The sequence below is a fragment of the Parambassis ranga genome, chromosome 3 (genome assembly GCF_900634625.1).
Source record: "Parambassis ranga chromosome 3, fParRan2.1, whole genome shotgun sequence".
NCBI classification, from domain to species: domain Eukaryota; kingdom Metazoa; phylum Chordata; class Actinopteri; family Ambassidae; genus Parambassis; species Parambassis ranga.
The window spans coordinates 19,243,789-19,270,731 of record NC_041024.1 but is presented as its reverse complement, the minus strand read 5'-3'; the positions used below and the strand labels follow the sequence as shown (position 1 = coordinate 19,270,731).

Sequence of the window (26,943 nt, the reverse complement as noted above, 5' to 3'; positions counted from 1 at the left end):
CTACAGTAACTGCTTCAGCATATACACTGACACCTGCTATCCCTTCAAAGCCATATACTCAGCAAACATAAAGACAGTCATCTGCTAAGTAATTATAGCAGCTTCAGGCTAGCTGTAATCAGTGTCACTGGACGCTGTGTTAATAAAGTAGCCACACACAAGTCAGTCACATTGGGACTAGATAATAATATATTTAATTAGTTCTTATAATCTATACTTGCTGATTCTTAGATTTTAAAAAACAGAGTTTGTGCAACGTATACTTATAGCTGGTTGCACTACCATGCCAACTACTCTTTGCTAAATGTGCCAAATAGTTACTGTCTTTGATCATTTTTCATGGCGGCACCACCCGACCAGAGAGTTTGAATTCAGACATCAAAGAAATACACCAAAAAAAATGAACATTCAGTTCATTTTTTCTACCATACTACTTCATTTCCTGAGGATATCAATACACACTATGTACAGTGAAAGCATTAAATGACACAGTGTACACTTTAATCTAAGATGCCAAATACATTTCAGATTGAACGTCTCGGCTGAGTGACCCTGCAGTGGGCTTGGATCCTGCACTTGTCTGTCCATCTGTCTGTCAGTCTGTCTTCTCACCTCCTGCGTCTCCTGGTATAATACACACACACACACGCACACACACACACACACACACACACACACCCTAACTCATATACACACCTCCACAACATCAAACAGATACACACAGACACAACACACACACACACCAAGACACACATCTCAAGCATGCTCTGGTGTGCGTCACAAGAGCCATCTGCTTGCTAACCAGAGTAGCTTTCTACACACACACACACACACAGTATTCCCTCATACCAACAACACAAGTGTGTGTTACTACTGCAGTAGTTTTGTGTGTAATATAATGCAAAATAAAGGCTCCACATGAAAATTGACTGTTGACTGTAATAACGCCTGATGGAGAACAACATTGCAGTTTGATCTAATCTAACAGCACACAGGTGCATCCTTCACACTTTATTTTAAGAGGTCATATATTTCTCTACATTCACATATGTTTGCATTTGTGTCTATACGACCAATCTCTCTGCCAAACTGGGAACGTGGTCTACTTAAGAGAGTGTGCCGCGACCTCCTAAAACTCAGAGCTGGGTGAAGCTCTACGTTCCTACTTCAAAACATGGCCTACAGAGCTGGGCTGGCACAGAAAGCTATTTTTAGCCACAGGCTCAAAGGGAGATCTTACATTCCCGGCTGAACCGTGTCACTCACAAACTTTTCTCACACTTTTTTTGGAAGAGAACTAACGCCTGTGACTCTGTGCTTGTGTGAGAGGGAGAGAAACTGAATAAATCTGTTTCAAGAGAGAAATTTCTGGGTAAACAGATGCATACAAATGGAAAAGGGAGACATGAGTATATGTATTCTTAAGTGTTATGCACTGTTGAACCGCACTGGCTGTTGGGTCTTTCACACATGACTTATTGACAGCAGTTCTGTGTTAATTAGGCTGACCCTTGCTAACACACAATATCGCACCTCCCCAACACAGCCTTTCCAGGCTACTTATTAACCCCAACTCTTTAGGGACCCTCATTGGAATATGGCAATGGGGTGAAGAAAACACGGCAAGGCTCTGAACGGCTGATAAAGAGGTAGATGTAGAACAGATTGGATTAACATATTTTAAGAAAAGAGGTTCATGGATGAGAGAAAAAGGTGCTAAATGCATGCACTGACTTCATGGTCAATTGTTAAGTCAACAAGGTCTCCAGAGCATCATAATTAGACTTGTTAATGCAAGTACACACAAGCTCACACACCAGATGTAATTACTGCAGTGGCACACAATTATGTGTTCCAGCTACAGTCTTTGCAAATAGCACAAAATGCAATGATGCAATCCTCTCCCCAGTTCCAAGAAGCCAAAAAAAAATAAAATCAAAATGTAATTAATCTCCAAGCTGCTGCTAGAGATACAGAAGCTTAGCTGTTCACAATTAAGGCCTTTAATATGATACTATGGTTATCAGTTCTATTGTGTCTATGTTACCTAATACTGAGTCACAGGACCCCTCAGTAATGAACCTGTGTACACAACTGTCCGCTGCGTTGACAGATGAAACGCTATCATTGTTATCAGGCATCAAGGTTTCAGCTCCTTGAAAATACAACAACTGCTGCTCTGTATTGTTTTACATCATCAGATACAAATTTATCTTGTGCGTCACATATTGTCGGGTAAATTTAATCCCTCAGCGGTCCCTTCTTTTAGACTGAAAATGAGATTGATCACAGATGGTTGTGCTCTAAATATCTTGTGCAAAAGGACAGGGTGAGGAAAGAAATGTGATAATGAGAGCAGGAGACTGGACTGACAGAAAGGAGAGTCAGAGGTGTGCAGTTACACACGCTAACACAAGAAAACAAAGTGAAAGGTTGAAGTGATAGGGGTGTCTTTTTTACATTGCCTGTTCTTTCTCAAAGCCATTTTTCATGCACTGACAAAAACTGAAGGCAGCCATTGTTGTTCCTAGTGGTTCTTACTGCTTTAATGCCTATTAAGGAAATCAGGCAGAAAACTGAGGTAAAAATGACACTATATATCTTACCATCATCCAGCGTGATGTCCTGCAGGCCAATGGAGCGGAAGGTGGGCTCCCTTTCTTCTGGCTCCTGTTTAATGTTCAGCCTCTCCCCATCTGAGGGAAAGGGCCCCTGTGGGCTGAGTGGATGGACTAGAGGCCCCACTCCTGCTGGGGACAGGCTGCTCATGCCGGGGCTTGTTGCCTGAGGAGAAGGCTGTCCTGAATGCTGCTGTTGCAGTGGCCCCAGAGGACTGCCACCTGAAGTGGGGGAAGATGAGGTGGGCGACTGGTACGGCAATGAGTGGAGCTGAGGAGAAGAAGGCCCTGAGTGGGGAGAGGGGATCATCCGTGGAGGAGGAGCACTGGACGGCGTTGGACAGGAAGCTGACCTTTGACTTACTGGGTGGTAGCCCATAGCTCTCTGCAGCTGTGAAGAGTGCTGCCCTGTAAGGGGGTGTCCACCAGGAGAGGGAACCTGGGTGGGATTTGGGGAGCAGTGAAATCCTCCCAATGTGTGAAGATGTGGGGATGAGGGCGTGAGCAGGGGTTGCTGGCTCTGTGGGGATCCTGGAATTGGGTTGGTGGTTGAAGAAGGGGCTGATGGTGAGGAGCAAGGGGAGGAGGAATACACCATTCCCATGCCTATTGGGTGTGAGGGTGCACTGGGGCTCTGCTGAAAGGGCATCCTCTCATAACCCTGAGGAGGAAGGGTAGGTTGACCGTTGAACGGCAAGTTATGACTGTGACTGTGGCTGTGCTGCATAGGCTGGTAGGTGGGCCGGGGAGGAGCTGAAAGAGGACCAGGACCAGGGCTCGTGTGGAACGGCATGTGGCAGTCAGCAGGTGGGTGGTGCAAACTGTGACCCTGGAGGTGAGGCAGGTGCTGGAAAGACGGGGAGCCCAGGGAGGAGCAGGGGGCCTGCAGGGGTAGCAGGCCAGGTCCGGAGCCTGCGGCCAGGCTGTGCGGGGAGCTGGACAGAAGGTTGTCCGATGGGTGGCCTTGCTCAGGAGAAGGCAGCTGAGTGTGCACTAGACCGGCAGCATGTGCCAGTGGCATGGAAATAGGGGGTACTGCAGGAAGGTCCATCTCATCTCTGTGCTCCTGTTTAACCATGACTAAAGGGAGAGAAGAAGAGATTAGAAAAGAGATGTGACAAGAAGGCAGGAGAGAAATTTCACCGTCATTGTTATGTGTATCAATAGATTACTGAAGGATAGGAGAGAATGAGACACAATCTACAATTCTGTCAACTCACTGCATTGCAGTTTTCACAATATTGCTATTTTTGCATCAGGTAAAGTAGTCCAAAGATGTCAACTAGCTAAAAAGGGAGTAGTGTCAAGTATTTCCACATTCTCAACTCCTACTAATTTCCTCATCTAAAGCTGAAATATGCATCAATCAACTTACAAGCTAGAGGACAAAAATGCAAAGCAGTGAACACATGTATGAATTGTGAAATAGGTCTCATTTACTCCCAAAAAAGTAACATTTTTATAGTAAATGGGGCCATTCCCTTTCACTGTGACAGCTTACAGCACTGCTATGCCAATCAGTAACCTATTTCCCAATCTGGTGCCTTGTGACAGTGAGTTTTATTTTTATCCAGCTCTGAATCAGAGAGAGAGCATATGTTGTCAGTCTGGGTGCCATCATGTGAAATGCTGTTTGGGAAGAGGAGCTGAATGCCCCCCAGCCCAGATTAGACCAACAGAACAAAGAGTTCAGTGACAGTGCCCTCTGCTCACCCTGTCAGCCTCTGGGTCTGAATGGCAAAAGGTACAGAAAGGCCAAACAGGGTTTATTCTGGCTAAAAAATGGAGCCAGAGGGTATCAAGGTTAAGAGATCCCCAGGCTCCATTGGCTATAATTGTGGTCAGTTTGTTTTACCTAAGATTAATATAGCATTAAGGCACACTATTACCTGACAATGCAGCATAATAAAAACGAGAATAAAAGCATTTGAAAAACAAATATGTTTATAGCTCACATTTTGTGAGCATTTTTTTCTGAGCATTCCCCTTTAAATTGGGCCATGGCATCTGCTGATTGGCTGATTTATTCATTTTTTTGCCACAATAAAGTAAGCGGTGTCCGTGGTAACATTAGTGGTGTCAGCGACCCAGCTTGACTGACAGAGCAGGGTTATTCTGCTCTGCTCTGATTGGCTGCCCTAATCTGTCAACGGGGAAAACAGGAACTGCCGGCGCTGAGTAGGCGTGCTTGCAAACAGAAAGGCTGGGTGGGTGGATGGGCAAGGCGCGTATACACACACTAACATACACAATGTTGCGGTGAAAGTCAGGGTTTGGATGTGTTGCACAAAATGCTCACATGTCATTATATTCCGCCAACGGTATTTTCAGTTTGACTGGCTTTCAAAAAAAACAATAACAATATTAAATAACAATGCAAGACTTCGACTTTAATGAAAAACACTAAGCAAACTTTAAGATCAAAATATTATGAAGACGGAGTTTCCTTGATGCTTTGATTTCATTAAACCACAACTCATGGTCCATGCACTGTACATAGTAATAGTTTCCTGGAGAGCAAAAAGATTTGTATCATAAACCCCAATGCAAATGCAGTACATGTGAGCAAAAAAAAAAAAGTTGGCAAGTTGGCTTGGGAGTGTGAGGAGGTTTTACAAAACAAACAGTTGGCAGGTGTTATTGTTAGGGGAAGAGTCTTCTCTTAACCACAGCAATGCTTTCTTTGGAGAGAGAAAGAAATGGGGTTAGCAAAGCCCCTGTGGAGAAGTGTGCAACACGGTGAGCTTGCTGTCTGTGCTGTCAGTCAAGTTTCACATTATCAACTTATTCACTTTATAGTAGGAAGCACAAAGTAACCCTCAGACCAGAATCTCTTTGTGTAAATGCCTCCGGTTCTGTAAAAACGTTACAACAGTAGTCATTTTTGTCATTTATTTAAATTTTAGCGTTCTGAAATCGGTGGAAACTGTCAACTCACCTGAAAGATAGGTGAAGCGCTGTGATTGGCTCCTTTTCCGCTTTCCATTGCAGACATAAAACTGCACCTGCACAGCTGAGCTCACAGCCTTACTGTGATAGGGAGGGACCTCAACCACAATGCACGACTACAGAAAAAACATTGACATGGATGACATTTTAATTCACACTTTTTTTTGGTCAGGAACCAAAGAACAATTTACCAACAACTGTAATAAAGTAGATAAATAAACTACTTACACCTTGAGTTTTCTCTCGGCTGATTTTTGCCTCTACTTCCCATTGTGGTCGTCCATCTAGATAGAATGGTGAAGGAAATGTCAGTAACTATAACACTGGCACAGGTTTAAAAATCCAATGTGCCTGCACTTCATTAGGTTAATCTGTGTATACAACCTCAAAATCAAAATAAAACATAGTCAATTGTTCATTATTTTAGGAACTCAGAAATGACTGCACCACAGCATATTAAATCTAATAAAACATTCAAATCCTTGGAGGGGAATTTCCAGAATTTCCCTCAACTAACAGAAAAATGCCATTAAAACCAAGATGTGATCACAGCATTTTTTAACTAGCTTTTTCCATCTGGGGAACTAATCCTCGATTTTCTCTCAGTGCTTTCTCAAACAGAGGTTTAAGAACCATGTGTGCACCAACAGACATCATGATGCTGTCCAAGGCCCATGAAGCACCATGGAGAAAATCTTAGCAGCTATTAAATAGTAATCAAATGTCCAAATATCCTGCTGTTTGTCTTGTCTGGTTAAAATTATGGATAAAGCAGCGAAATAATTGTATTTATTTTAAAATGCCTTTACACACTGCCAAGCTTCTGGCTAGAAAACATCCTTTCCAGTTTTCCTATGAGGGATCTAATTATTTGGCCAGACATCTTAAGGGCAGCTGCTGGAGGGGAAGCAGCTGGGGTGAAAACACTAACAGGCTTGCCGTGTGGTTGGAAGAAATCATCACAGCATGAAGAAGAATAAAACCTTTGACAACTAAACTACTGAATAGCCTCACAGCTGAAGAAAATATATTCACAGTAGTTGCCTCTTTCATGGTGCTTACTTGGTGCAAGTACACTCTGCACCTGCATGGCCTCCTCTACAAAACCCAAAGGATTCCCCCAAATACCACTGTCAGGCATCTGCAACACGTCTGCAGAGAGGACTAGCCTATATATGTAGTTCCTAACAAAGCAAGTGCTCAACTGTAAGCCCCGCTACATTTAGGCTATTCAGATTTTTACTAAAATGCACTCCCCTTTAGCTTGTAGGTAAGCATGTGATTTACCTGTCCTGCTCTCATCAGATCATGAGCATTAGTTGTAGTAATCCACTGTAACATTAACCAGTCATAGCCCTAAAAAGATTCTTTCTATTGTGAAGGAAGAGCTTAACTTGTTGATGACAGATTTTTTTTTTTTCCAATGAGCAAATGACCTTGAACGTCTTTGCAGCTGACAGAAGTGCATTATTGCTGTGCGGCTTGTTGACATTCAACAGGCAGGAGCGAGGGCCCCACATGCTCTGTCGGACAACATGCAGCAACAGGAACCTCATACCAAGCCAAAGACAATGACTTGGATCATCGAGACACCCCACACACCCCAGTCAGAGGGGAAAGGAGTGCACGCCCACTGTGCTTGTAGATCGAACAAAAATAAAGTATGTGATTAGTGTTTATGTTGCACCTGCGGACTTTCACATCTTTGTAAAAAAAAAAAAAAAAAGCCACAGTTGAGGAGGTTTTACAACAGCACAACACCAGACGGCGGACTGCAGAACGTGCTGTGTAGTTGTCAATTTTCAAGACAGTCAGTGTTACAGGCCTCAAAGTCAAATCCTTTGTATAAACATTCATGCTTGTAAAACTGAAAGACTTATACCAATTATGGACTTATTTGTGACTTCAGTGAACGCCAGTTAACTCTGAAATACAAATCTTAAAGCTAAAGTTTTATAAACAATTTATACACTAGATGTCTATTTATCTTCAAAGGAGCCTCATACCACTTTTCTTTAACAAGAATTTAAAAACAATTGTTAAAAAAGTAATAATTCCTTTATTAATTCATTAACATTCATATCTGCAGTTTGCTCTCTATTTCATAAAAAAACTAAACAAAACATTTAAACGGTCATAACAGGTTTAATTTTCATTAACAGGAGGCTACTGTATTGCAGCTCGACATTTATCTGATATATAGAAGCTCAGTCGAGCAACTGCTAGGATCTGTGTCTGTATATAGTAAAGTCATTAAGTACCATAATCTCTGCGCATGAGCAACAATAGGCCAGTCTCTCCAGTTCTTCCTGAATCTGTTGTTGTCTTTCAATTATAGAGATGGTGGAAAAATATCTGTCACTGCCTCTTTCTTTACTTCCATTCCTGTACTTACAATCAGTGCCTTTTTGCACTAAAGCATGCGGATTACTCATGATGAGAGGGATCATTTACGCAAACCTAATCAACATCATGTTCCTCTCCTCTTTCATATTGTTTCTGTCTCCTCCACAGTCCACTGCCTTTATGCACCGCAGGGCGTAGCTTTTCAGCATACCCAAGATGCACCTCTCCCAAGCTTTCCATTTGCTACGTTCTTATGCCATGCTTCACCTGATACACCTCAAAGCACTAAATACTTTCCTCCCAGTAGCTTTTTCTTCTTCTTTGAAAAAAGAGATTCTCAGCCACAAAAACAGCAGAAGTCAACTTTCTGCCATGTGTGAACTTGATTCTGTTGCATACAACACAAAGGTGCATTGGGCAGGCAGAGACTAGCTCAAGTATACAGCTATTACACATGTTTTTATTGCAGTGGTGCGCAAGAGACAGCACAAGAGAGAGAGAGAGAGAGGGAGAGAGTGAAAGGTGGTGATACCTAAGTAATCTAAGTAGTATTTGTTAAAGGGATAAAAGCAACTTTTACAGTAACAAAAAATGGTTTTAGGGATCTACAACCAGTCTCTCCACAGGTGGTGCAAAACAGCTGGTAGCCAGGAGCTAGCGATCCTTTACTGGTTTACCAAATAGAAAAGTGCTGCGTCTGACATATTGTTGTTGAACACTGTGCAAAATGCCCTCAGGGGACAAATTATTCAGATAATGTTAGATGTGATCTGAGAACCGATATACACATGTGAACATGTTTGCTACTAGATGTCTAGAGCAGTTTAGTGGGTGTGTGAGACACATGTAATGTATATTTTTGTTTAAAATAGGCAGTATTTAACACATAACAGAAAATGAATGTGTGTATTTTTGTACTAATGCAAAAACAAAGATAAAGGGTCAAAGTGAATCATTAATTGTTCGAGTTGTGTCTTAGGATAAAGTCTATAAGACAACCATAATATATTGCTGCACACACACACACAAACCTGGCACAGTGTTTCTGCACTGGTGGTTCAAGGCTAAGCTGCTGTGCAGACACAACACTTACCAGGGCCTTTCTCCAGGAAGATGACCTTGGACTCTGGGAAGAAGTTGGACCCAGTGATGACCATTTCTTCTCCCCCGCTGACCAGACAGCTGGTCAGGCTGGATTTCTCAACCTGGGGCAGCTCCTGAGCAGAACGCTGGGCTGTAAGAGACATGGACAGGGTTGAGGATGATCGTTTACTGAGCTGCGTTCTTGTATTCTGAAATTATGTAATCAAATGTTACGTCAGAAATGGCTGCACCTATTCAACAATTCTTTGAAAGCCTGTTATAACTGTTATAATTATGCAAAAACATTTATCGTCTGGGTATGTGTGTTGCTTCTTAGATATTGCCAGGCACAGAGATTAAAATGTGATGATTTTAATATTTAACACAATTTCTTATCTAAAGTGACTTTCAATGAAAGCAAACAGTAGATTAAAATGCCAGACTGCAGGCAAATAGAAAAGTGTGTTGAAATGTGTGTGTGTGCCTTTGTGTGTCTTTTTCCTGTACATGGTTTGATGAATGAATATTTTTATGTGAGCAAGACTCCTGTTAGGAAGTACACACTCACAGCACTCCACAGGAATGGAGGCAGCCTGCAGAGACAGAACCTTCCCGTTGGGTTGAGGGATGTGCACTCTGAACACAACACGGACCCGTGTGTTCTTTCTTCCTATATCCGTCTCCCCCTTCCGCAGCTCAATGTCTGAGTTCCGCAGCTTAAGTATGCCAGCACAGTCAATACTGCAAGGTAAAGGGAAAATAGTTGGCTTCATATAGAACCACCAAGATGGCAGATACACTTACGTGGTAAAGGCCTAAGTAATACAAACCAACCACAGGCCCAGCGGGGGGATTGGCAGTGAGAGGCTGTGTTGTAAGTGTCGAATCACACATTAAAAATGCCTGTGAATATGATTTATTACAACTGTAAATGAGAAAATCCCTACCAAATCCCTTCCTATGAATTCCAATGTAAGTAAAACCAGGTCTTATATAAATATAATCATTTGGGTGTTATGGCATCACAAGTTTCAGCTTTTTTCTGCTCCATGGGAAATTCTCAAATTTTCCTTCTACACTGGACCCTCCTGTTGGTTTAAATTAAGAAAATCTATAAAAATCCCTTTTGGAAGATATTATGACCATGTATAATCATAAACATGGTCATTTTTCATAGGACAGAGTTTCCTTCATGGTGGTAAGCTCATAACTTAGTAACATAACCCTGGAGTGATTTTGACAACTACCTGGCTGACATGTTGTTTTCAGGGAGGAGAGGAATTTCGAGAACTTTGGTGCTGGAGACCATAATTTCTTGGCTAGCTGTGGCTACAGTTTTCCCGGTGATCCGGTGCACCTGGTAGAAGGCGTGAGGCCTCAAGTAACGGTCATCTGCTGTTCCAATGAACATCTGCAGGTTGACGGGCTTCTCACTGTAGCCAATGAGCTGAGACATGACAGAGAGGGACAGAAAAACAGAACAAAAACAGATGTGAGTCCTTGGGTTCCAGATGAGAGGTGCGAACAAAGAAATAGTCTTTTCATTTCCACTGCCTTAAGAAGGCCACCTTTTTTGGAGGGAATCTAAATGTCAGGTTGAGGGTGTTGTGATATTTCTGGCAGGGCTGCTGGAGATTCATCTGGTACTTTGGCCTCTTACCAGTTTGACAAAAGACGTTTCAACTAATAGTCTTTATAATTTTTTCCCTCCGCATGCCTTTTTTTGAATAGAGGCCTGTTAAGGAAAATCTGGTCTACTAATCATTTCAAGGAAAAAAAGTTGAATTTAAGCTACACTAGACATCAGACACAAAAAATAATTAACAAAAAAGAGTAAATGCTGGTGTAAACTGTGTTTTTAGAAGACAGTGAAGGAATCCAAACAACATATAACATATAACATATATCTCTGCCAAGTTATAAAATGCACAAAAAAATAAATAAATCATACATAATTCAAAAACAAAAAAGCATTCAAATATAAAAACTTAAATATCTATTATAATGCCACAAAAAATGTACACAATCCTCAGCTCAAACCCAAGAGTTCTTAAATAGTTAATACTGTGGTAAAAAGGAAAACAATTGGCTGTAAAAATGTCAAACTCAGTGGCTCACACGTGCCTCTGCCACCTAGGAGCAGCTGCTCTCCACTCAGGTGAGAAGGCTGATGAAGGGGAAGTGCTGCATGCTGGGTAAGAACAAGAGAAAGATGGAAAGGAGAGCAGGACCTTTTTTTTTCCTCAGAGGGACAGACCAAACACACAGGCTACACAATCCTACCACTGTTGTAATGTTGTATTTGGCAGACTCTGTGACGGCAGGGTGGCACCCCACCCCCATACACCCTCCCAACACACTGCCCTCATAAGCCTACACCTCCAACTCAGATGGAGGACAGAAGAGAACAAGGCCTTTCATTGCTGTTTCACCTCAGGAACTGCCAAACCTCAACCCCACCACAGCTGGCTACTGACCCTTTCCTCACTGCACGTTTGCGTCACACACTGCTGTGTGGATGTTAGGTACAAAATGTTGGTGCTTGAACGGGTAGAATGGGACAGAAAGTGGGTGTAGCTTGGGATTTGTCATGTGCTGTTCCAAAACTAGCTAAAGTAAAACAGCTGAAATTGGTCACAATCAAGCACTGGAAACATTATGCACCTGAGAAAAACAGTGAGCAAGCGCACCAAGGAAAAGTGTTCGGAGCTTAAAAATATTGACTTTCCCTGAGGCCAATTATCAAACTATGGACGATGTGCAAAAGTATTATTCAATACAAGCTTTTTCCAGCACTGGTAAAAGGTAAGCTGTAATCACTGGTGGGATCTGTGTTTAAGGAAACAGCTGTCATTAGGTTTGGTAGTCGCCTGTGCTCATTTTTACATCTCTCCCTTTTTTTTTCTCACTCGCTGTTTCCTAGACAGTCCCCTGGGGTGATAGAAAACAAAATACAGGGGTACCCAGGTTGAAGCAAGCTGTGGAAAAAGTGAAATGTGCTGTGTTTACAACCGGGTATGTGAGAGGACGAGCCTCCAGAGGCAGATACTAGGCAGGGCAGTGCAGCTTACATCTTAATAATGATTCAGTGTTCTGCGTTGAATAGGAACCTTGTATCTCGAAAACTGTGCTGCCAAATAAAGATCCCTCAGTTTGCAAAGGTGGATTTAACATAGAAAACAAAAATATGTGTGGTTAGTATAGCTTTATTTGTTACTGCTTAAAACCAAAAAGCAAGTTAAAGATTCACAATTATCATTACTTTAGATTTATAAACGAGACTAGGAGAGGTTGCAACTTCTGATATAGGCATTTAAAAATATCCCTATTTGACCAAGGAAGTGCCATGCTATATAGACATGTAAAAAAACTGTTGATTTTCATCAATAAATAAATGATTACAGTGAAAACATTTTGCTTCTTTTAGACCTTTAAAATAGAATTTCCAACCGCAAGGTTTGGCTCAGGCTTTTGAAGCAAAACTCTCCAAAACATGTTGACAGTCCTTCGCCACATCCACCGAATGTGTTTTATTATAGTGACTCAGTGATGGATAAATGAGGGTGAATGCCTGAACAGATCAGTACTCCACTTTGTTTTAGGGTGTGTGCTTGTTTTGGGTTTTCAGGTGCAGAGTGTGCCACAGGAGATGGAATCCCAGTGACAAAGAGCCTTCCTCCTCAAACAAAAACACATGACACAGACAGTGTGCACTTTGGAAATCAAACTTCTAAACTGGTACAGACAGATACAGCATTTTTTTACCATACACCCTGTCAAACTGTAACTAACACGCCAAAACGGCTGGATGTGGCACATGAAATATATTCGGAAGGAAGTCACACCATGGAACAGCATGAGGCCCCCATAATAACTAGTAATGGGTTCATCTTTAAAAACCACATTAGATCTTAAGAGCCACATGAAAGTTCGATTCCTGCCAGTAGCAAGCTAACAGATAATTATGCACCCCAGCCTGAATGGATCCATGGCTATAAATGACACCATTTCTGGATTCTGGATTCAAAGAAACGTGGAATCAACAGTCTTGCAGGATGTGTTGCTTGTTTTATGATCACGTCTGCACAGGGTGGGAGCACAGGCAGTGCTAGCACATGTGTGTCTGCCTGTAGTACACGTGTGCATGTGTGTGTTTCTGTGTGTGTGTGTACGTGTCCATAAATCAGGATGTGTTTATTCGTAGCAACATGTGTGTTCCAGACAGGATAAAAAGAGTTAACAGTGTCTAGAGGAATGTTGCCATGAGAGAGGTCCGACAGACAAAAAAAAAGAAATTAAAAAAAATGTTTTGTGGATATAAATTAGACCACAGAGCAATAACAAGTTTTATCCTTATTTTTTATTTTACTGTGTTTTTTTTTTTTTTAACATTTCTGCCTCTATCCACTTCTACACACAGGCGATTTGGTATGGAGCTGGACTGTTGACAATCATGCACTTAGCAAGCCAGGGTTTCTTTCAAAATCCAATAATCAACCAGGAAAACCTGATTAGATGACCTGAAAGAAAAAGCTCACTTCCAAAGTGAATAAACATTCTAGGTCAAACTGAACCATAGTACAGTGACACTCACTTTGCCACAACTTTTTACAAAATATATTATTTCCGTTATTTTCTGTTTGGTTGTCAATGGCTCAATTTAAGTATTGAAGCTAGACATCATCATCAAAACTGTAAACACGTGTAAACCACAACCCACTACATATGACTGGTGTATAAACAGTGTAAGCTATAAAGCTGTACAAGATAAACCATGTCACAGCAGGTATAGTAGGAAGTTGATAGTATTCATTTTTCCTTGGCGTTCATATGATATCATCCCTCCCACTTTGATTTACATGCCTGACACAGCAATAGATCTGTGCAGCCTTTGCTGAGCTTCACAAATAGTAGTCCAACCACCCTTCAGGGGGCCTATTTGCACCTTCAGTTCAGAAAACGGGTAAAGTGCCACCTGCAAACAGCAGGATATGTAAACAAGCACACATGGATTGTACCACGGTCCTGGCACTAGAGACTTCTTCACAGTGAATGCACATGACACACACCCTTGACTTGTTTCACATTCCTGAGTCAACCCTCCGCCACCCCACTAAATCTATGGTTGAGCGCGAAATACCACAGGAGGGTGGTCTCTGCACTTTTAACTCCTCACCTTTCTGCCTGTCCAGAGTGCACTGAACCCAGCTGGTCAGTCTGCAAGTAAGTCCGGCCTGAACTGAGAGATCAGTTCTTATATTAAACACAGTGACATTAAAACCAGTCACATGACCCCAGGTCTATGTCCGCTGAAGCATGTAACTGACTACTAGCTCCTAACTGTGGATCAAGTTTAGGATAAACCCTTTCCCTTAAAATAAAACCTCTGGATACAGTTACATACTCAGCTCCCACTAAATAAAGTTCCAACTTATTTTTGGCCTTCATCTGTTCCACTGATCCAGTAATAAGGCTAGCAAGCTGAGGGGAAAAACATCTCCCATCACTACATACATAAACAGGCGTGCAGGCACACACACAGTAAACATTTTAGCGTTTGTTTCAAATACAGTGACGCCAAAATGCTATTAAAAGCTGGGAGAAAATCACCTGCTATCTGCACCAAAACACACATAGGATGCTTCATCAATTACAATCTGCCATTGTTCATGTATGTACATTTCTTGCATCTTATTTTATCTTCCCCTTTTTCCATCATTACTCTTCAATTCTCTCCTACACTGACTTCCCCTCCTCCTTTCATGTCTTCCTCTTCTCTTTGTCACTCTCTCCTCTGTCTCTGTCCTCGTGTCTCACCTACCTCAGCTCCAACCCTCTGCCGTAACTTGACACTTTCTCACAGCGAGCGCCTGACTCTGCTAAGTTGTTTCCCTGTGTTGCTCCGCTGTTGCCATGGTGAGACTCTCTGTGTGTATGCAGAAGTGTGTGTGTGCGTTTGGTTGAGCGAGCAGCTACGTAGACTCACGTTGGTGTAAACTACAGCGATAACGCACACACACATAATCTTCAGATTGTGTGAGAGAATGTGTGGATTTAAGTGCAATGACTGCTGTAAATGGTGGTCCTTGGAAAGGGCTGTGATGTGCAAGAGAGAGAGAGAGAGAAGATCTACTATGAGTGAGCAACAAAAAACAGGAAAAATGGTGGTCAAGGTCACAAGAGGGTCCATTTTATCTGACAGTGGTTTCCCTGGTGTGGCAGTTTGGCACCATAGCCTAGGATCTATGGACACACACACACACAGCACACCACAGCTCACACAGGCTTGCTGTTTGCCCAGCACACTAGGGAGGGCAGCAAGAGCCAGGGGGCCGGTTGACTGTTTGTTTAAACAAGGTCAATACATGTGCATACTCATGTACGCGCACCCACTGATACACACACACAGCCACACACACACACAAGAGTATTTACTGTATACTGCACAAGGGCTGTATATGGCCTTGCAGGACTGGTCCAATCTCAATTCCTCTTATTCCCATTCCATCCTCCCCCACTTTCACTCTTTCACACATACACTCTCAGCAAGTGTTTTCTCGCTGTGCACTAAGCCTGATTACAACAAATGAGAGCCAAGCTTCCAACATGTTTACACATACAGCCCTGGGGCAAAGCAACACAAGGTGTCTGTGTGCCTCCCTATTGTGGCAGTTCAGAGAGTCAAAGAGTGAGACCTGTCAAGGTGCAAGTCAAGCTTTAGGATGGCAAGAATGAAAAAGGCAAGGAAAAAGAAGAAGGCAAGCAGAGACAGAGAGAGATGGACTGCATAAGAGAAGAGATTAGAGGCACTGAAAATGTGAGCATGAATGACAGAGACAGACAGTAATGGGGTCATGGCCGTGCATTCAAGCACTGGGATCAAAATCATTTAATGCATCCAAGCTGGTGGAAACATAAGGCTGTCTTGGACAGCTTCTGTCATATTCTCTTTCAAATCCTTGTCACCAGATACCTTAGCTTCATTTAGATTTATTAAGTGTGGCAACGGCTTTAAAGATGGACAATATTTTCTGTGTTATACAGCACAGTCTTTGCGTGCACTTAGAGTGTTAGTCTGCTATGCAGTGTATGTGTGTGAGCCTTTTTTTCTGTTGTGTCTGCCTGTCTCTATGCAGCCCAGTCTGTAATACCAGAGGGGCTCCTTATATTTGTGTGGGTGCAGCCGCACTCAAATAAGCTGGTTAAATACGCACAAGGATACCTCAGCCTTCAGCCAGCCAGAGAGGCTTTGGACTTATATGTCTCCTAGCAACAGGTGTACCGATTAAGGTCTGCAGCTAGCCTCAGAGGAATGGCTGAAACAGCCAGTCACAGATGCAGCCATTCTGCAATGTACAATTATATTAAAAAGGTCAAGCGGTCAGTAGATGCATCATATTAAGAACCATGTTTGCACATATATTTGACACTGCGTTGTTAGTTAGGCTGAAGAATGTAAATAGAGCAGGCTCACAATCTGTATACAATGTACATTCACTCAACAAATGTGTTTTTCTTGTAGGAAGTTTCTTGCCCATTTATTTGCCCACCACTAGATGAAAGGGAGAACTTCTGGAACTTGTGCCCATGGATAAAGCCCCACAAACACAGTTAGAGACCACAAAGCTACAATGTGGCCTCTTAATCATATCATTAGCCCTCAGTGTCTTTGCATAGGAAAACACTGTCCACATTCGCATTCCACACAGAATCCAGTGCCATGAATCATGTCTGTCAAAACAATTCAATGTAAACACTGTCACACTCTGTGGTCTTGGTTTGTCTGCCTACCGTACATACAGACAGACTGAAAGGGAGCGTTATGACCAGTGGCAGCAAAGGCTTAATAACACTGGTCTTTCCTTAGATCAGCAATCAACAGGTCTCACGTCTTTGTTACTAGTACAGACCAAGGTGGTGTCAAACACATTGCAGTTTCATATTTTACTTCACAAGCAAATGTGAAGCACAGCTTACTACACTTCTTAACAACTGTTACATCCTTTGCCTAGGGCTGGAAGTACAGGTTAGAAAACACTGACATTTCCACACCTGGGCTATTTAAATCTGTGCAGCCCCGAGGCCCAAGCTAGAAGGTGATTACCGTAAACTGAAATACTTCTGTGCAAAAGGTCCAAAGACTCTTTAGTATATTGGCTGGGAAGTATTTCATAACTTTAAAAAACATATTAATAAAGATAAATTATTAATAATTATTAATTAACAGTGAATTCTGGTTTGTTTTGGTTCTAATAATAACTTACAATTGTATAATAGCTTTAAATTTAATCTACCTTTTTGTGTATACCTTTCATGACAGAAAATTAAACTGCAGTTGCATGGCTACAGTCTCAATAAAGATGCACATGCTGGGACTCCTACCTAAAGGTGATCAAGTCAGCAGCTAGCCAAACACAAAGAAACAGGCCCTGGGAACTGCATGACAGGATAAGGACCTGCTCAGGTTTGTAAACAAGCTTTGACTCATCTCCAAACATGTGCCAATGTCTCATCAGTACAGATTATGTTACTGTGAGATATGGAGCCAGTAATCCAACTGAAAGAGCATGCTTTGTGGGTTAGTACACAGCCCGTAATGCAAAAAAGGAGAGCATACCACTATGGAGATGCACCTAGTGTGAATTTCAGACATGGCCAGATATCTCGACCCACTTCTAGACACCTCCACAAAAGGAACACAGAAGTCCAAAGTCAAACAAGTCCAAATGCAGATCCTGGCAGCAGTGCAACTTTCACATGGTGAGTAACAGGATAAAAACAACCAAAGCCTGCCTGCTACCCGGGCATTTTAAAAAGAGAAGATTTAAATCCATTTCTGGAATATAAATCCTATTTTTCTTTTTGCCATAAAGCTTTTACAAATTGCACTCCACCTTTTATTTCTATTTCTTGTCCAAATTACTTAGTATCCTGCTTTTTACACTAACACATATAAACTGCATCAGTTCCACAGTTTGGACATTTTGTTGTTTTTTGTTGACGCAGCAACTCGGTGGTACACCGACATGGGCAAGAGCAAGGCCACAAATGGAAGTCATCACCATGTCCAGATGGCAGCTATGGTGTCATCTGGTGACGTCACATCATTAAGTCAAGACTCAGGGACTGTAAGAGGTCTCACAGTAGAATGTGCAACCAGATAAGTGTTATAGCATTACAGCGGCGATGTTATTAAGTCAAATTATATTTTTGCGATCATAACTGTATCTGTTTTGTAAACAAATGTTCCCAACCGCACTATAAAACTTCCTCGTCCTCTCGTTCTGAACTGATTTGTAACTAACTGCAGGATTTGGAATAAAGCTTAGAAAACAGCAAGCAGCAAATCTATGTATTCAAATTCTGTGGCAGAGAACCTGCAAACACACATGCTGCCACCAGTGACCAGCCTGTCTCCAGGGAACAGCTTACTTCACACCAACAGTGCACCTGGGAAATATGATATACGTAAGCTTGTTAGTATCAAGTGGTCTGACCCCCTTATGTCCAATATACAGCATACTGGGTCAAAACAGTGACTGAATCAGACTCTTGTCAGTAAAAAAATTTAAAAAATATATTGCGGTTACATGTAATTTTTAGCTTTATATTTAACATGGGTCTGACCTTATGTACAGCACCTGAGCCTGCTCTTCTGTTAACCTCAAAACAAAAACACAAAGCAGTATGTGTATGTGGTGTCCAAGTAAACGTGTTTCTGTAAAAACAATAATGACATCACATAGTAAAGAAATGACCTTTCGATATGGGACAGTGCATCAGAAAGAGTCTAAGAATACAAGAGATAGAGGAGTGGATGTTTAGTAAACAGAGACTTACTGTTAGACCTGCCTGACAAGTGCTGATACAGTACTATTTATCAGAATGTATTGTTGATGGTCAGTGTATTTTACTGCCTCCTTTTTCAGATCTGTTGTGTAAGTGCATCCTGAAATGATGTTTGATATCATTAAATCTGTTAAATTTTCAACTTGTAAATGATTGAAGAGGATTATTGCTACTGCACAAAAGAGAAAGGGACACATGTATATATTGTCCAAATGAAGAACGTTATAAAGATTCACATAGATTCATATATATCACATATAGCGCTTGCTTTCACTTGCTAACCAAACCTTCCCATACACCTCTCTCACCCACACACCCACTGTGCACAAAGCTCTGCACACCACTGTCGGTGAAAAGAAAATGTTATCTCTCACTTTCTCTGTCTGTGATGATGCACTTGTGTTGGTAAATGTGATCATAAATGTACTAACAGATTTTTATTTTCCTCACTGGTAATGCCAGCATAACGTTACAGGGGGTAAACAGTGCTGAGAAACACTGATCAAGCTGTATGGCAATTTATAAACCGGTCACTTTTTAACGTTACCTAATGTAAAAAAAAAGTACGAGTGGGAGTAAACCTGACTATTGTTGTGGCCTAACATTTCTTTCAGCCCTCTTGATTTAAATGTACTACGGTATATGGTTCTCTATTGAGGTCAAGATTTAGTGCAACAAAAATAACTATAATACAAAAGAAATAAGAAAGTACACACAATAGTATGCTGCCTTCATACGATGGTAAAACTGTCTTTGCAGTCCAGATTCCAGGTGGGTCTAAAATCAACTTTAATAGTGCTCTGCCTGACCTAAGAATTGTACTCTCTAGTCACTGGCTGCTACAAGGGAAGTGCTATGACAATTCCCTCTGGGGATGAGAAACGAGGGCAAGCGTGGCAAATGCTTGGCTGAAAAAATTTGACAGCTAAATTATGCATCGTCACATATGGCAGGACCAAATCTCAGTCTAACTGAGGTTGAAATGGTTAATGATTGGCCTGAAGGGAGCCTGCATGACTGAATGTATGAGGACATAGGCTGTTTCTAAAGCAACAAATGGCAGTAGTCTGGATCTCCTTGTTGTTTCAGGAAATTTTGTGTCCACAGCTGTTGAAGTGTTGTACTTCGTCATAATTGTTATATCTTGCATAACATGCATACTGAGCACTGACTCTTAGGACTGAGAGACTTCCCATCTGTAGTAATAAGCAATTACATCACATGCCTGCAACAAATTAAAAATATAATTATTACACATTCATTTTGTCCAAGTGACAAAACCAATTACAACAATTCATATATTTTATATAGCCATAAACCAAACCAACATGTGCTTTAATTCTTATGCTTATACTAATAAACATACAAATACAAGGGTTAAACAGCTGACCAGCCTGTCACTCTTATCTTCCCAACAATGACTGTGGCCCTTCATTAGGCTCTTTCTTAATCACACACACAAAGAAAGCTTGTCACTGGTGCACTGAAATATTAATGAGACTGAAATCGTCTGCTATTGCTCTCTCTCGTTCTCTGTCAGAAAGAAACGGCCATAGACCCATGCAGGCTCACCTAGTCTCTCACAGGTGCTATCAAATGACCAACCAGCTGACTGGGCTATAGTGACAGCCTGCCTGCTTGTCTTCCTGCTTTAACAAATTGACTGACAGTCTACCTGCAGAGAGGATCCATGTAACAATAATTCTCTTATCATCTCATAGTGCAAACGGTACCTCTTGTATAAACAAAAAGGGAAAACATATTCCTGTCACCTGAAGAGAGGACATTGCTAAATTCCAAAATCTCAGTTCAGCCTACTTTTCTTTGATTCCAAATATCAGAACAAACACTGTTAGGATTGTTACTTTTGGGAATTTTTTGCTGTCAGACACAGTTATCTGAAACCAGAGCACTTTTATTACCTTGACGATTGGATGGCCACCGGAGGCTGCTTTGACGGCTCCTCGGCTGCCCTCAGTCTCATAGTGTGCTCTGTGATGGGCTTTGGGTTGTACCTCTACCTTCAGTTCATACTGGCCAAACTGGCTTGGCAGTGGCCAATCTAGAGGAGGCAGAGATGAGGTCCTGAGGAGGAAAACCACAAACATTCACATCAACACCCACACAGAAAGACATGGCTTACATTACAGTTTTGCAAAGACTAACCATCAGCATACACTAGTGCATAAAAGATGTAGTCAAAGATGCATACAGTGGAAAGGTTTGTGGTTGTAGTACATAGGCAATAAATATGAAGCAACTTACAGTCATAATGACATCATAGGGTAAAGGTCAAGCAGGACAGGAAATGGTGCAAAAGATGCAAAATGGGGTAAATACTTAGCCCCTTCAGATGACGAATCACAAGAACACCCACATACATTAAGTCTGTTTTTAAACATAACATTTGTAATAGGTCATGTTACGACTTAAAGGATGAATCACCTACTAAGGGGGACTTTTCAGTCTGAGTCTTTACCCATTTTACTGTGTGGGTCAGCGAATGGGTGGTAGGACAAGACTGTGTGTCAGACAGTGAGTAAAATATTGTGTCTGAGTCTGTGTGCATACAAGTGTATATTTTATCTGCAGTGCATAACATGGGCTAGCATTGTGTGCTTTTCCTCTCTGGCTCTTTTATGTTATCTGTGTAGGCCTCAATCATATTTGAACAGCTGCACTCCAAAATAAAACACTCTATGGCCGTCTCCACACAGAAACTGGGTCTCTCCATGTGAGAGAACTGGAAGAGTTTATCCCCAAAACATTTTGTAAACACTAGTGTAAGCCATTTATATCATGAAAGCCATAATATTTTCAGTTTATTGTCATTTTCATTTAGACCAAAGGTTTGAATTCTCATTATTAACACTTATAGGCACATGTGTGCATACAGTACATGCTCTCAATGTGAGTACATGTTTGTTTCTAAATACATATTGGAATGCATGTCAGGCCTACGTCAGTGAACTGTACTGTAGGAAGCCACAAGTATGGGCTGCCCTGTGCTTGATCTCTGCCGCTGCTGGTTCTTTGTGCACCCTGTCACACGATGGCACACATATTTGGCAGTGCAGACTTCTAGCATGCAAACGTACTCTAAACTTCATGACAGGTCCTTGACAGTACAAATAATTCTTAAGTGAAAGTTTGTAAAGTTCAAGCCAGCATGGCTGACTCCCTTAATTCTTCTCCTTCCAAGGTCTGTCAAGTACTGGCTACAAGCAGAGCAATCTAATCAGACTGAATTAAAGATGTGTAAGTCAGGCTTTTGTGGACACATTTTTACTTCATAAACTGCCCTCCAGACTGGCACCAAACCCTCAAGGAACACTACATTTTTAAATAAATAAGCAAGTGCCTTATATACTGTGCAGCTATCTAAGGCCTTGTGGTTATACACATAACTGATCTACATTCTACAGATTCTACTGAAGATCACACGCGAACATATATGTTTCATGCAAATGTTTGCCACGAAAATAGTCATTGATAAATGTATCAATGTGGTAATCTGCTAATGTTAGCAACTTCCCTGTCTTAATAATCTAAATTTTCATTTTCAAACTATTTCTTTGACAGAAGATGACACTATCAAGAAAGAGATCTAACGCTCTAGCACAGTGTAGTGGAGGCATCCTAACCCCTATGTTTTCCTCCCTGCAGCCATGACATAACCACCAAGGAAGTATGGGTTTGCATGGCTGCTACGGTAACAGGAGCAGAGGAGGACAGAGGAAACATGAGCTTGTGACGGAGCAGGGTAGGAGCAGTGGACTATGTCCTGACATAGCATAACCTTTCTCAAATGTCTCTGCCATAATGTGGGTGCTCCTCGTCCAATCATATTCCCACAACCTAGAGTTCTCTATTATCTCTGTGGTATCATTTGTACCCTCTTAATTCCTTGAATTAGGTAATCTTCCATCTACACAAGCTGCGTGGATATGCAATTTGAAAACAATGTTGGTTTCTATTGTTAGCTTGATTAGGTCATTTTTTTTGCTTCTTGGAAATCAGTAAATCCACCTGGCTGACTCATGATATACTAGTGAGCATAAACTGTACAGCCTCTGATCATATGGTTCCCAACCTACAGGACTGCCATTAATCTGTAACAGCTCAGCAAGTAAGGCATGAGCAAATCCTCTGTCAAAGCAAGTGTCTGAAGGGGTGTTCAGACACTTGGAATTTTTCATTGCACTCATGCTCACGCAGTCCCACCCATTCCACCTGGACCATCTGTTCAAAAGACCAGTGCAGGGACAGAGGCAACTAAACACACGCTATCTGATGGTAACCAGGTACACCAACTGACTCTTCTTGAGTTTCATCTGAAATATGGAAATATAATTAAATTTTGTCTTTTATGCAAACATTTCAAGAATTGAGTGTGGTTAAAAAATCTTTGTGACATAACACAAAAAAATGTCAGAACACAAAGATCAAATTGTGACTCATCATGGAGCTGACCCTGTTATTGTCTGGATAGTGTTAGGTCTGTGTGACCAAGCATTTGTGTTATGTCTATGCAAGTGTCTGCCTGTGTGTGTGTGGTGCACCCCTTGCCATATGTGCCCTGTGCTGATTTACAGTGCTAGGGGCCAGTGCACACAAACAAGGCTGTGTCTTCATCTGCTGCACACATTGGAGAACAGACAATATTTGGCATGTGTGTCTTTCCCTCCACACACTGATGAACTTATATTACTCCACAGGGTAACTAAGTCAGATTTACGATGCTGATAGAAAGATCAAGAACTCTTTCCCATTATTCAACACTGATCTGCAGATACCACATTTCACTTCTCCCCTCGGTCAAAAAAGGGTTTTCAATATTTATGACAGCAACACTTAAACATTAATCTTTGACAGTTGTGTTGCCTTGACCTAATAATTGTTTTTAAGATTGACAACATGTGCTGTCACATTATTAATTGCCAAAAACACTGATCAAAAGGCAGTTATGGCCACACCACCTTCTGTTTTCACGCTTTGTTAAACACAACAGAACGTTTTTCAACTAGGTAAGAAATGAGTCCATTCTGGACTAGAATTAAGCTTAAACAAGTTTACCTGAATATAGGTGTATGACCAGGCTTGGGTTTATTCCATGAGAAATGGGAGGGCACTGATAGAAACTGTTCCACAGGCCCATCCTTCTTCAGGCTGTGCAGGGTCTCATCTGAAGGAGAATCTAGATTAGGAGACATATTTCCTTGGTCATCTAGCCCCAACTCCCCTTTCCCAGTCTGCATAGCTGTTCTGTCCTGTGAGGTCTTCCTTGTCTTGGAGGGGATGTCTGCCTCGGATGGGCAGCACTGAAAAGGTGACATGCCTACAGAGGGACTGCCAGCCCAAGTGTCCTCAGTCACACTGCCCCTAGGTGAAGGTCCCGGTGTGGGTGTGGGTGAGTGATGAGGAGACAATGAGCTGGGATAGCAGATGTCTGCGCTAGAGTGGCGCCTCTTCCCACAGGGTGAGGTTGGACGTGAGGAAGGCCTGGAGGGCGGACGTGGGCTCAGCCAGTTTTCATCAGTGACACTGGTGCGCGGTGAGTGGCAGGGGGACTGTCGGGGAGACAGGGTGTTTGAGTGGGAGTGGTGCACAAAGGGAGAGTGGTGATGCTGCCAATGGGGCTGTTCCTCCAGAACTCCACCAGCCTGAGGTGAGGCACAACCTGGAGAAGTAAGAGGGGAGCCCAGGGTAAACCGGGCAGCTGCTTCATTCAGCTCTGAGTCAACATCATCATAGACATGTGAAAATGATTCACAAGAGGAGGCATCAGAAAACCAGCTTCTAGAGGAAAGGCTACTGCATGGACTAGGGCTGAGTGAAGAGTCCCGGTATGAGGGGTCCAGTGGCAAATACAGGTGGTCTCTGGACACAGGCCTGTCACAATGATAGTCTCCATCAGGGCCATTGGCCCTCAGATCGTCCTCATTGGCGTCCATCTCCTGCTGGCAGCTAGGGGAGATGGAGGTGATCTGGATACTGGGACATTCAAAGGCCTTTGGTGCCTCCACTGGAGCAGAGGTGCCATATTTGGATTGTTGAGCCTCATAGCTCAGGTGTTCAGACCCTGGTTTGTGTGTTTGAAGGCGTGGAGAATTGTTGATGATCTGTGAGTGAGACTGCATGCCATGACGAGGCAGACCAACAGGCTGGGGCTGTCCCACATTTAGGATATAGAATGATGTGTTGTCATCAGGTTCCAGATCTGGAAGAAGAAAAGAATATGATAAGAATATATAATGACTATATGACATAGTTTAAAACCTAAAACTATTATTTCACCAGATTCAAAATAAATTGTGAGAGTGTGAGACTAAAATTTCAACATAATAATCACCAATATATTATTAATATAAGTTATTGTATATATTGTTCTTTGGTACAATATATTTGTCCACAAGCCTCCCTTACAAAAAGTTTGAAGATAAAGATGAAGGATGATAAAACATTCTTTCTACTGGAAATGTATTTACCGCTCTCCAGCCATGTTTTCACATGACAATGTACTATGCCAGCTACACTTGAGCATCAGTCTGCCAAAATTACAAAATTATTTGTGCAGTTGTGCCCCGAGCTTATGCTTGAGCCCAGTTCCAGAAAATTAGAGGCCAAATTGGGTAGCAGGCAGTCATACAGACACTGTTCCAAGCAGGATAACCAATGAACAGCACTACTCAGGAAACAAATTCACACAACGGTGCATGCTGTCGCCTGTCATCACAGCTAGCACCGGCAGGCTATTTATACCAAAGGTCATCCGTCACAGGCAGCATGTACACACACAAACACACCCACACACAAACAAATAGACAAGAGTCCATTGTGTGCAGTGGCACTATTGGGTTAGAGTTTATTGATAAACTTCAGCTGGTTATGCTCTGCTGCTCACATCATGAATACCCCTCCACCCACTCCTCTCTATGTTTTACATGTGAAATGCTAATTGCAACCACACATTAGAAGTGTAGGAAGCAAGAATTTCTACACTTCAACATGTGTCCAAATAAATCTGCTGCAAGTATTGTGCAATGAAGTACACGCAACTTTGAACTTGTACACATTACCATATTTTATGACACTAATCACTAATCTTTTCACTAAACAAAAGAGAGAAAAAGAGAGCCAATGCAAGTGTTCAGCCTTCTTGTCAGGTATTAAGTTGCAGTTATTCAAACCTCTTTATTGTGAAAGCAAAAAACACATATATCAAAATTAGCTGAAACCAGTGTAGTCTGTACAGGATATGGTTGGTTGTGAAATCATTACACAACACTTCCACATAGTCCTTAAACGTAGCCCTATCGTAGCATACCACAAAACTAACACAGACAGAAAGGTGATAATTTGACGGGTTTGATAATTATTTCTTCTTACTTTGAAGTCTTCAATAGCTTCATAAAAAGCAGCAGTTTGAGTGGGGAAATGTGTTTCTATGGTCCTGCCTGCCATCTCTATTTAACAGCAACAACAGTGGCAGTAGCAGCTAGCTTTTATTTATAGCTTTTGGGTTTCTCACTGGCCCTGCCTGCCTGTCACAAGACCCAACAGTGGCTCCTCTGACGACAGCATCTGACTGACTGACAGGGAGCAAGAGAAGGACAACAGAGAGAGGAAGCTCCAACAACTGCAAAAAAAAGTTTTTATCTCTGATTCAATGATTGCCTAAGATGTGAAACAATAGTTTAAAAAAAGAGAGAAGGGAAAAAGTAAGCAAGAAACATAGGACAGCTTTAAAGACAGACATTTGCATTTACCTCGTCTGTATGGTCAAAGCATCTTTCTATCAATTACACTCTACAATAAAACACATTTCACCCATTCATTAACATCAATGCATTTTAACAGAGATGTGTGTTCATACGCGGTTAAAACACTTCCTCTGTTGTTGAGTGCACCTTCACATCTTGTTAAAATACATATACATATTAAAAGACTTTGTATTTGATGTCTGCGCTGGCGTATTCACAGTAATAAGAGGAGTATGTGGATCTGTTTCTCAGTTTTCAGATGACAGATCAGAAATTCTTCTGCTGGGTTGTCCTACGGCATCAGGTGTAAAATAATAAGTTCAATATCATCCTTT

At 41.8% G+C, this 26,943-nt stretch overlaps 1 protein-coding gene across 2 annotated transcripts in view; it reads right to left on the bottom strand.

The window, feature by feature from the left end:
* The window catches only part of nfatc3a (nuclear factor of activated T cells 3a), a 48,287-nt gene that overhangs the window by 9,328 nt on the left and 12,016 nt on the right, over positions 1–26,943 (bottom strand). For both annotated transcript variants that reach the window (XM_028401020.1, XM_028401021.1), the window contains exons 2-9: positions 23,922–25,065; positions 20,768–20,930; positions 10,244–10,443; positions 9,565–9,737; positions 9,007–9,147; positions 5,796–5,851; positions 5,557–5,683; positions 2,607–3,698 (exon numbers count right to left, since the gene is read on the bottom strand). In XM_028401020.1, the coding sequence (XP_028256821.1) occupies positions 2,607–3,698; positions 5,557–5,683; positions 5,796–5,851; positions 9,007–9,147; positions 9,565–9,737; positions 10,244–10,443; positions 20,768–20,930; positions 23,922–25,065 (3,096 nt within the window). The remainder of the gene's footprint in view (positions 1–2,606; positions 3,699–5,556; positions 5,684–5,795; positions 5,852–9,006; positions 9,148–9,564; positions 9,738–10,243; positions 10,444–20,767; positions 20,931–23,921; positions 25,066–26,943) is intronic.